The following is an 11,379-nucleotide window of genomic DNA, read 5'->3' on the forward strand; positions in this document are numbered from 1 at the left end:
GTGGTTAGTTGCTCTGTGATTGGCTCAGTGTTTTGTCACTCATGGGGACACTACGTCACCGCCAAATCTACGGGTAGAGATAGAAAATTCAAGCCCCTTGGGTGCTGCCATAGAGTTACATTCGAAGTGCCCATCCAAGAAGGCTCAAGGTCATTGGCCACAGATAAAATGATATCAAATCACATATCTACTGTATCTTTTATTGGACTGATATTGTCAACATCAGACTATTAAAATCTTAGCTAGCAAGCTGGGAGTCATCATCATGAATCAAGTCGACAATCTACTGGCAAATTCTTTTCAATCCTTATCATATGAAATTGTAGATAAACCGTATCTGTGCTCATTGGCCATTGGACATGAACATTACACCAAAAATTGGAAATCACAAATTCAACAATGAGTGGTTTGGAAGGAATCAGTGGCGAACTGCAAGCATTGCAAATAAATCACTAGCCTGCAATTCAGTGGAGTGGCTGTGTGGTCCAAGTTTTCCCAGCTTAAAAGGACAAACACTCAACATTGGGCATGCTGTCAATCCAGCATGACTTCTGCTGCGCTCAAAACAACTGGAAACATGGAACTGGAAAATCTCAAATTTCACTGCACTGGACACAAACTGGTTGAACACTGTTGATTCAAAGTCATCACATTTCATTTTTTGTTGTTGAAATTATTCAACCAGTTTGTGCCTAATGGGCACAACATTTTCAATGACCGAAATGTAATACTCTGTGTACAGGTATGTCTGAGTGGATGTGTTGGGCTTTGAGTGGATGAGTAGTGTTGAGATATAGCGACTGAGAGTATCGAGTAGATATCTGGTAAATCAGTGGGAATAAATGTGCCTAAAGCCAATGCGTTGAATTGTAGATCTATTTTTTTTATTTAACTAGGCAAGTCAGTTAAGAACAAATTCTTATTTACAATGATGACCTACACCGGCCAAACCTGGACGACGCTGGGCCAATTGTGCACCAATCATTGTTACTGCTGCTTCTGCTCAGCCAGCATCTGGTTTGGTCTAATGCCCCAACTTGGTCTCAGTGCATTTCGTAATATTCTGTATGTAAATCCACACTCCATTTAGTATGATATGTTTAATATGGTATGTATTCATTTGTGGATGTCCATGTTATGTTATATGTTTATTTGTTATGAATTTTCAAATCACACTATATGTTACGAATTTGCAAAACGCAGTATATGTTACAAATTCTAGCTAGGTGGCTAACCTTATGGTTAGGGAAGGGTTCGCTAAAAGAGTTAAGGTTAGGGTTAGGGGAAGGGTTAGCTAACATGCTAAGCAATTGCATAGCTAAAAAGTAGTAAGTAGTTGAACATTTGCTAATTAGCTAAAATGCTCAAGTTATCCCTGATGAGATTTGAACTCACAACCTTTGGGTTGGTAGACGTTTGCGTTTATATGCCTACCCATCCACCCCAACCAACACCCTCATTTCATAACCATAATAATAACCATCTGTCTTATGTAACCATACTAAATAAAACATATAACTATACTTTGATCGTTCCTAATTTACGTTTACTATGTTATGTCTGGTCTATGAGACCAGGCTACATGCCCGGGTTGAACCCATGCGCCATGTGGGGAGCCTGCTGGATGAACTGCTGGAAGAGACACACACTCAGAGCAGGACAAGTACATCATGAATGTTCATGATTTCACCACGTCTTGAATTGAGGTAAACGCTGTCAATTTATTCACTACTGCTTGAAAAAACATTCCCTACAATTTTATGTAACATTTATTTAACTAGGCAAGTCAGTTAAGAACAAATTCTTATTTACAATAACGGCCTACCCCAGACTATGCTGGGCCAATTGTGCGTCGCCCTATGGGACTCCCAATCACGACCGGATGTGATTCAGCCTGGATTCGAACCAGGGACTGTAGTGACGCCTTAGACAGCTGCGCCACTCGGGAGCCCAAATGCCGTGTCCAATGTTCTAATCCCTCCCCATAAATTTAGAGTGCAATATTAGAGTCGGATTAATAACGCTCAATCCAGATAGGCAGCGATGGCAAAGGTGACATTTTCTGACGGAACTGTTCAATCAAATATGCCTATTGCTCCGCCACGGTAGGTAGCAGTAATGCACCATAGAAGACCGCGGCGCTAGTACAGAAAGAAGAATCTACCATTCATTTCCGTAAATAAAATCGTTCACCATTCTCTCTTCCTGTTGTGAAGTTAGCGGCATGGAGAAGGCACGTTTAATTGTATCAGGATCGAAACAGCATTTTGCGTAGCTAATAGAATTGTAGCTATCTGAACACGATTTAATTTGATTGGTAAAACTGAAGCCTTTCAAATACGTTTCTGTAAGCGCATTACCATCAAACTAATAGTAGCTAGCACATTTATAGCAAGATGTGCTAACTGTATTGTGTGTTGTCATGCTTTATGGTTCACAATACTTGCTTACCACTCTGTAGCTCAGTCAATTTACTCGCGCGCTATTGTTGCCATCATTCCCTCCCCAGCGTGTGTGTGTAAAGCATGGAGATTGAAGGGAGAGATTTCATGAACACTCCCCCCTTGAAGACGGTGCGGTTTGGGGGAAATGTTGTTGCCACGTTAGCGAAATTCAAACAGGTGAGATTTCCAATCCAGTGACACCAAACTTGGATGCCGTAGACACTTATGTGATTCACTCTGGAATGTAGTTATAACCTGGTATACATATGACAGTATTTGCTGCTGGTTGGTTGTTTTTCAAGGGAGACACCAGTGACTATGAGTTGTTGAAACATCAGCTGGCAGATCCAGATATCAAGGTAAATGAGCACGACTAGCAGTTCTGCTACATGTACAGTGTAACAAGGACGTTTCCAGAGGTCTTAATGATAATAGAATGTCTTCCTTTTTTGACAGGATGCCCAAATCATCAACTGGCTGCAGGAGTTCCGGAATTGTGTGACACAACTCAGCAAAGACCATGAGCAGCTGATCTATGTGGCTCTGGTGAGGATGGAACACTTGAATCAAGAGATGGTCAGTACTGCCCAGTCCAGGAACAGTTTTCTAATGCTGTATCTACCCCTTGTGTCTCTGTGAACCAGAGGCTGCCGTGGCTGGGCCGAAGCCCTGCCGTAGTGGAGGAGTATCTGTCCTTCCTCAGTAACCTGGTATCTGCCCAGACGGTCTACCTCCGGGCCTGCCTCAAGATGGTGGTCTCCAACTTCAAACCCAGTGAGTTCCTGCCTGTCTGCGTGGACATTCTGATAACTCAATATGGCTACTTTGAAGACGTATTGTTTTTCCTTCCTTTCCAGAGAGAGTGAAGATCTGTGAGGGAGGAGTGGACATCTCTGACTCGGATGATGACGATGAAAGTAGGTGTTACTGTTTCATTACTGTTTGCGATGGAAAACCAAGGTTGTTCAACGGACAGTCCCTGAAACGTTTCATTGAAATACACACTGCAGTAAATTCATAGTGACCTGAGACTGCAGTTGGTAAAAGGCTGCTCCACTCGTCCTTTTAGGGAAACTAGGCTCACTTCTAAAGTCCTTGAAGAGTGAGGATGATAAGAGGGGAGGTGAGGTGTAGATAAGATAATGCACAGAGACTCTAGCACTGGGGACTTTCACTGCAGGAGTCCCACCCCTTATGGTTACTGATTTGTCAGGCTGACAGACCTCCTCATAAATCTTAGTTTTACTTCAATGTTACAATTTTGTTTTTACTTCAAATGTTACAGAATCAACGTTCCATTGCAGTATAAAGGTTCCATTCCAATATAAAGGGTATAATGACACCCAGTTCACAGATCCAACTTGTTCAACGTTGGATGTTAGTTCAAAACGGCAAGTACTCTTTTCATTTCTGCACAGTTTTAACCCTTTCTCTTCTTTCTTGATTTGAAGACCTTCCAAGAAGTTTTGACCAGTGTCACCAGGCCTTGCAGCTGATTGGCAGATATGTCCCATCGTAAGTAGCCATAAGACAATCCTACAACATGTTGCTGGATAATTTTCAGACCCAAGTCTGACCTTGGGAATTGTTGACCCCCAATGCAAACTGGTAACAAACATATTTTTTCGTCCTTCTCATTTCAGCACCAGCTGTTTCCTGATGCCCATTCTGATTGAAAACTTTCCTTTTGTGCAGAAATCTTCCAGAACCCTGGTAAGCTGCGGTAGGTAGCCTCATGTTTTTTTAAATTTTATTGTCAGATTGTTGTACAGTATGGTTGTCTTTCGCTCTCCCCAGGAGTGTTATGTCCATAACCTTCTGCGGGTGGCGGTGTACATCCCCTCTCTACGACGAGACGTCCTGGAACTCATCATCAGTAGGATGCTCAAACTGGATGTAAGTGTGTGTTAGTTAAGCCACAGTTGCGTGTGTGTGTTTTGGCTTTCCAGTTCTTCACTGAGAAATAGGTGTCATTTGTGTGCTATAACACGGTGTGTTGTGTTCCAGGTGAGTGCTCCCCGGGGAGAGATAGAGGATGTGGAGGAGAACGCTGTGCAGCAGGAGTTGAAAGGAGAGCAGGAGGAGGAGGGCCTCTTTGACATGGTGACTGACTAGATCTGCTATGTTTTACATACAACAGTCACTGGTGTGATAGTTCTCCATTTTGCGACTGATGTGGTGTGACGTTTCGCTCATCTCTCTCTCTCACACAGGATGAGGATGTGTGTTCAGTGAATTCCAGTCCAGCAGGGACCAATGTGATGGTCCACCCTGTCGCTGAGAGACTGGACACTCTCATGGTTGTGCTGCTGGCCTTCATCAAGGACATGTGCCACGTCAACGGTGAGCACAGGGTCTTCACACACACTCACTAGACATATGACAAGACAGTGCTTACTCTGCTTCCTTTCTCTCTCCCCTTCCACCCCTCAATCTCTCTCCCCCTCTACTCTCTCTCTCTGGCAGGTTGTCTGGATGTGGAGCGGACTAAGGATCTGTACAAGGACCTGGTGTGTGTGTTTGATAAACTTATCCTACCTACACACGCCTCCTGTCACGTCCAATACGCCCTCTTCTACCTCTGCAGCTTCAGACTGGTCAGTACTCGCAACAGTGTGCATCCGTGCGGCTTTATAGTAGTGGCATTTTATAGAACGGTTGAGTGGGTAACTCGATTGATTGGCTGTGTGTTTGACCCCTCTCTCAGGCTCTGGCGGAGGCGTTTCTGGAACACCTGTGGAGGTTACTGCAGAGCCCGTCTCACCCGGCAGTACTGCGCCAATCTGCCGCTGGCTACATGGGTAGCTTCCTGGCCCGTGCCAACTTCCTGCCCGTCGTGTGAGTCACACCCTACTTTTGCTGATCATCAAGGGCTCCTTAGAGCATGTTGGGGTGTGGTTGGTTCTACGCAGCATACTCTCTGGTCCCTCCTAACTCCCTAACTAAGATTCTCTGACTGTTCTTCGTCCTGCAGTACGGTACGTGCGTGTCTGGACCTGCTGGTCCCCTGGCTCCACTTATACATAGACAGCCAGGACTCCGGCTCCCGGGCCTACTGTGACATCACGCTACACGGGCCCTTCTACAACGCCTGCCAGGCTGTCTTCTACACACTCATCTTCAGACACAGGAGCATCCTGGAGGGCAACATGAAGAAAGGTAGGGGATTACACATGTGTGTAAAACACATACACAGATACTTACAATTGTGTTTTTTATTGTATCAGTTGATATCTCACTGGCCTGGCAATCTCTGTGGGGGGGCTCTCTACCAGTTTCCAGTATTATATAACTGTGTGTCTGTAAGGGGGGGGCTCTCTACCAGTTTCCAGTATTATATAACTGTGTCTGTAAGGGGGGCTCTGTACCAGTTTCCAATATTATATAACTGTGTCTGTAAGGGGGGCTCTCTACCAGTTTCCAGTATTATAACTGTGTATGTAAGGGGGGCTCTCTACCAGTTTCCAGTATTATATAACTGTGTCTGTAAGGGGGGCTCTCTACCAGTTTCCAGTATTATATAACTGTGTGTCTGTAAGGGGGGTCTCTCTACCTGTTTCCAGTATTATATAACTGTGTGTCTGTAAGGGGGGCTCTCTACCAGTTTCCAGTATTATATAACTGTGTGTCTGTAAGGGGGGGCTCTCTACCAGTTTCCAGTATTATATAACTGTGTGTCTAAGGGGGGCTCTCTACCAGTTTCCAGTATTATATAACTGTGTGTCTGTTTCCATCCCAGGGCTGGCGTACCTGCAGAGTCTGAACCTAGAGAGGATAGTGATGTGTCAGCTCAACCCTCTGAAGGTCTGCCTGCCTGCCGTCACTAACATGTTTGCTGCCATCACCAGGTACAGTGGTACACCGACCAACCACCCTTTAAGCCAGTCGCACATCAATTACACTCTGCTACAGCACTGTGTTAGTTTCTGTCTGCTTCTAAAAATGTGAAGTGGTTGTTTGACCCAGACGTGTATCCATCCATCCACAGAAAGTACCAGTTGGTGTTCTGCTACACCATCATCGAGAGGAACAACCGTCATGTTCTCCCAGTGGTCCGCAGCTCCGTGGGGGGCGACTGTGTGTCCACCAACACCAACCCCCTGGACAGTTTCTTCCCCTTCGACCCCTACGTGCTCAAGAGGTAACCCATGACCCCTTCTCAGGGACCACTTATCAGTAGGCACAAAACAGGAGAAATTGGAAATGGCAGAAGTACAACCTGAACTCTAAGAAGAGAGTTCATTTTCCATTTCTGATCATGTTTTTCTTCTCTCCTCTCCAGGTCAAGTAAACTCATCGAGCCCCTCTACCAGGTGTGGGAGGAGCCAGCAGACACTGGGGTGGACACCGTCACCACCAAGAGAGTCAGACCGGTAAAACACAGACAGTCTTGTATTCTCTCAGGCACACACATGATTGGATGCTGTGTGTCTCCCTATTGGTTGTTTTTGTGGTTTGATTGGCTGTTTTCTCTCTGTCTCAGTGCTCGGATGCAGATGAGGATGACTTCCTGCGAGGGGAGACGCCGGAGACAAAGGGAGTGATGGGTATGACCCCTGGCTCGTATGAGTCACACCTCCACAGCCCCAGCAGTGTGGGCTCGCCGCCCATCTCCTTCCTACAGAGACCCTATCATCACTGAAGAGAAGTATCAGTCGGAACCATCTACAATCACCACCCCCTCAAGAACCTACTCCAGGACGCAAAAGATTATGAACACAAAGTGTACAATGCGTGGCTAGAGCTATTCATTTTATAATAATGGTTCTATGTTATAGCAGTTAACATGTTATAACTGGTTAATAGTGAATAAGTTCATTTCACTCCACTATGGAAAGAAAATGTATTTGTTTTATCTAGGATGGGAAACTCGAAAGATTTTGTGTTCTCAGCAAAGGTAACTGTATTTACAAAAACAAAATCTGACACTTTCAATGGTTCATTGATTTTGGTTGTCTCTGATCTACAATTTGTGTCAAGTTCTGAACAACACATTTTAATAATGATTTATATAATTTTACAGATTGTAAACATGTTCCCTTATTGAAATCCTTCTTAACCAGAACCGATACTTGTAAGAAAGGTCATCTGCAGCAGATGAAAGGGGAAACATATCTGTAAACTTGTGCTTGTATGTATGGAGTATCAAATATATAGTTGACATACACAACCCTGTAAATAAAAGTCACACTATTTGTGGGTTGACAGAAATGAATATATTGTAAAAAATGATCAGTCGGGAACTGTACAGGGATGTCCTGTCCCACTCTGTTGCACTGTAACACACATCCTCTCAGGTAGGATTCTCAGGGGGTGTTTGCTTTGCGTATAGAAATACAGAAACACTTTCTCTGTGAATGTGTGTGAGAAAGAGTAAAGGGGTGTATCGTCATCAGCAGGGTCAAAGAAAGACACTTGACCCTTGTCCCAGTCCAGCTGCACTCTGACCCTCTTGAGTTTCTCTGTGACTGTCATGGCTGTTGGGGGTGAGGTCATCGCTCTGTACTCCCTGTCTCGCAGACACATGGTCCAAAACCCGTTCTCGGGCTGGGCCTGGACCTCCGCATTCCTGGTGACAGACGTACAGGCCACGCCCAGAATCCAGTCATGGTTACATCCTGTATCCACTACCCAGCAGTGGCTTCCTGAGCTAAGCCCGGTCATGCCCAGGACCTCTGCACTCATGTGGAAGCGCTCAGGGTTGTCAGGGAGACAGTGGGGTTGGCTGGTGTACTGAAGGGACGTGGGGTCATGTGACAGGAAGAGGCAGGGGTGGGCTGTGTTTAGGTCCAAGGTCACAGGAGCTGAAGAGGAGGAAATGGGCCAGAGACTGGGTTAGAGACAGGAAAAGGGTTTGGGTCACTCACCACTGTTTTAGCTTCTCTCCGCCAGGTTAAAATGCTGTGGGAGTTAACCTCCTTATCTCCTCATCTCTGTTAACCATTGAATTTGACTTACTGTATTCAACATGCAGAAGCACTTTCTTCCAGACTCTGATCTTGAGGTTACAGAGGTGCTTGGCCACATCAATCAGCGCCCCTGAAATCCTGTCTGGGCCCTGCCCTGGGCTCTGAAATGACAAAATAATACAATTGTCCTGTTCAATATTCCAAAGCAGAGAGAGGGAGGAAAAAATAGAATGATCGACAGAGAGGTGGGGGATTTCAACATACCTCTATAGTGGCGTTACAATTCTGAAAAGCAAAGAAAGTGTAATATTGTGGCTGAATAAAAAAATAAATCCCATCCTCTCCTCAAAAACAATTATTCTGGCTTTTTCAAATTTGTGTGTAATGTGTAAATTGTGCCAGTACAAACCTGGAGCAATGTCATGTCTTCAGCATCAGTCATCTCCTGTGTTATGACTGTTATAGTCTCTTTGAGGTATAACATCCCTGCTGCAGCCTTTGTCACCATACTCTTCATCAGCCCTATCTTCTCCTCTTCCTCCTCCTTCAGAGCAGCTAGCCTCGCTGCCTCTTCCTCATACAGGAACTGGTGGAGTTCCACAAACAGATCCTTTATCTGTCTGAGGGGCAGTTAGAGCACAACTTGATGGATTTGAGTTCATTTTAATGAAAAGGAAACTGAGATGACATCTGTGGAGATTACCTTAATGGACTTGGTCATCTCTTCAGAGGTTCCCTTCAGTCTAATGAGGGAGTCCAGAGTATGCTGTAAGGTTTTCAGTGTTACGTTGAGCTCATCCTAGAAGTCAGAGGGTATTCTAACATGAGGCTTCTTATGAAAGCAGCAAGCTGTAACTCGATTAAACGTCTAGATTTAATTATGTGAAATAAATTAACAATAGGGTCAATGCCAGGTGTGTCGGTTGACTAAAATAACCCTTTCAATACCTGGATAATTGACTATGTTTAAAGATGTTTTACTCTGCATACACTGTATGTCCATCAACACCACTCACTGACGTACAACCAGCAGATCAGATATAATACTTTACACACTTTGGAATTTCTCTGCTATATTTCTCTGCTAATACTGTACACTCACATATACTGTCAGGATAGACCTGATTAACAGCATTCTACTGCCAGGGGCCACAGGCTCCTTACATGAGAAAATGGCAACGTTAACTATGAAAACAGACGTTGCCAAGTGATTTCATGCATATACATACTAGAGTCATTTCAATTATTATTCAGTCTCTCACCTTGCAATCCTGTGCTGCCTTCTCTGTGGGTACGCAGTCATGGTTCTTGTGTATTTTCGAGGCTTGGCACACTACACAGACAGGCTGCTTGTCCACCAGACAGAAGAATCTGAGTCTCTCTCTCCATGTAGACAACAAAGTACATGGTTCCCCTCGACTGAGCTCTGAATCCTGCCCTGTTGCAAAGCTTCACAGAGGTTCTTCAGAGCCAGGTTGGAGGGAGGGGTGCGCTTGGAAGCTCTTCTCCTGCAGACAGGGCACTGTCTGAGGGCTGAGGTGTTCCAGTAGCATTGTAGGCAGGTCTTACAAAAGCTGTGGCTGCATGGTAGGAGGACAGGGTCCCTGAAGATGTCACAGCACACAGGACAGGAGAGATCCTCCTCTGGGAGACACACACTGGATGACATGTATGTCTTCACCTGATCAGGTACCGGGAGTCTGTGAAGAAGATATCCGCTGGCTTAAATAATACTACATTCCCATGTCAAGCATATAAACGTGAAGATTATTTACTTTGTCTTTCAGAAATCACCTCCCTTTTGATTTTCAAAACAGATACTCAAAGTGCCTATTCTTCCATTGTTCTTGTTGTAATGCCAGACCTTAAAAGTGCAGGCTGTTTTCCTGTCTTTTGAGTTGTGTTTGTGTGTGACTCCAGAGACACACAGTACTGCGTGACAGACAGCAACGTGACACAGGAAGTCGAGCCCTATTGGTCACATGTGGAATAGCTGCAAACTGGTTTAGCCTAGAACCTGTTACATGTTTTGAATAGCAACATTGTTAAAGGTTGTGGATAGAGATACACAATCAATAACTTTAAAAGCCTTTAAAAGACTGAAAAGTGAAAGACGACTGTCAAGATATATCTCATGAAGCAGGACGAAAATATGATCAACCAAAATTATTGGGAAAATCATCATAAATAAAATTGGCCTCACATTACATTGTGTTCCTAAAACATATGTATTTACATGTTTATAACAAAGGCAGGTACAATGTAGGCCTAACGTAAATACGTAAATACCATACACATCATTACCTATTGTATACAACTGCTATACCTGTTTGTACATTGCACTACATTAATTATTTGCAAATAAAACGTACAATGGGGATAACTGTGTAATCTAAAGCAATAATTATATGCCAGTGCTTTTGACACTAATGAATGCTCATATAGAGCAAAGCTTCAAAGGGTATTCTGTAGGCCTAATCTTCCCCTTACACAACCTCAATGGCAAACCAAGCTTCTTCCCCAAAAGCCAGTGCAGTTTCATTGCATTTACATTAGGAAAGGGGATGAAGAGGGGTTCACAGGGGGAGAAAGGGGTTTGGAGGGGCTAGCCTGTGTTTCCCTTGAAAACTCAAGGTTTCAGGATATTGGTTAAAAACAAATCAACCATCTGCCTCCGCCTCCAGTGTGGTATTTTAAATATTTGTTATTGTTGCTTGGTGTCAATATCAGATCAAATCAAACTTGATTTGTCAGATGCACCGAATACGTACTGCGTCAGACAACAACATTGACGAATACGCTGATTCGGTGAGCGAGTTCATTAGAACGTGCGTTGAAGGTGTCGTTCCCATAGCAACGATTACAACATTCCCAAACCAGAAACCGTGGATTGATGGCAGCATGCGGGTGAAACTAAAAGCCCGAACCACTGCTTTTAACCAGGGCAAGGTGACCGGAAACATGACCGAATACAAACAGTGTAACTATTCCCTCCGCAAGGCAATCAAACAAGCTAAGCGTCAGTA

The 11,379-nt window shown here is 44.3% G+C and overlaps 2 protein-coding genes across 4 annotated transcripts; one reads left to right on the forward strand and one right to left on the reverse strand.

Annotated features, from left to right (window-relative positions):
* Positions 1 to 1,572: 1,572 nt before the first annotated feature.
* Positions 1,573 to 7,655, forward strand: LOC110538665 (RNA polymerase I-specific transcription initiation factor RRN3). Of its 3 annotated transcripts, none has more exons than XM_021625625.3 (18): positions 1,573 to 1,706; positions 2,510 to 2,621; positions 2,747 to 2,803; positions 2,901 to 2,990; positions 3,089 to 3,218; positions 3,302 to 3,361; positions 3,896 to 3,959; positions 4,088 to 4,157; positions 4,242 to 4,340; positions 4,452 to 4,547; positions 4,658 to 4,787; positions 4,911 to 5,041; positions 5,152 to 5,282; positions 5,419 to 5,603; positions 6,184 to 6,292; positions 6,433 to 6,585; positions 6,727 to 6,817; positions 6,928 to 7,655. In XM_021625625.3, exons 2-18 carry the CDS (start codon positions 2,526 to 2,528, stop codon positions 7,084 to 7,086), a joined length of 1,851 nt encoding a protein of 616 aa, XP_021481300.1. In that variant the 5' UTR covers positions 1,573 to 1,706; positions 2,510 to 2,525; the 3' UTR covers positions 7,087 to 7,655. The 3 variants fall into 3 exon arrangements, with proteins under 3 accessions (XP_021481300.1, XP_036794717.1, XP_021481299.1); XM_021625624.3 differs by lacking the exon at positions 1,573 to 1,706 and adding an exon at positions 2,170 to 2,347; XM_036938822.2 differs by lacking the exon at positions 1,573 to 1,706 and having other exon boundaries at positions 1,887 to 2,621.
* Positions 7,636 to 10,162, reverse strand: LOC110539001 (zinc-binding protein A33). Its single transcript, XM_036938826.2, is given in 7 exon segments — positions 7,636 to 8,248; positions 8,403 to 8,514; positions 8,618 to 8,638; positions 8,763 to 8,969; positions 9,057 to 9,152; positions 9,616 to 9,735; positions 9,738 to 10,162. Coding segments are annotated over 7 exon segments (1,413 nt in total). The 5' UTR covers positions 10,023 to 10,162; the 3' UTR covers positions 7,636 to 7,676.
* Positions 10,163 to 11,379: the final 1,217 nt, after the last annotated feature.

This window comes from Oncorhynchus mykiss, chromosome 12 (assembly GCF_057628025.1).
Source record: "Oncorhynchus mykiss isolate SJ-2025 chromosome 12, ASM5762802v1, whole genome shotgun sequence".
Lineage (NCBI taxonomy): Eukaryota > Metazoa > Chordata > Actinopteri > Salmoniformes > Salmonidae > Oncorhynchus > Oncorhynchus mykiss.

What these genes read in the sequence shown, in the direction of transcription:
- LOC110538665 (XM_021625625.3), top strand. Translation starts at nt 2,526, where the DNA reads ATGGAGATTGAAGGGAGAGATTTCATGAACACTCCCCCCTTGAAGACG. An exon ending in GGTCTCCAACTTCAAACCCA is followed by an intron (nt 3,219 to 3,301) that starts GTGAGTTCCTGC and finishes CTTCCTTTCCAG; the next exon opens with AGAGAGTGAAGATCTGTGAG. An exon ending in GCCAACTTCCTGCCCGTCGT is followed by an intron (nt 5,283 to 5,418) that starts GTGAGTCACACC and finishes TTCGTCCTGCAG; the next exon opens with TACGGTACGTGCGTGTCTGG.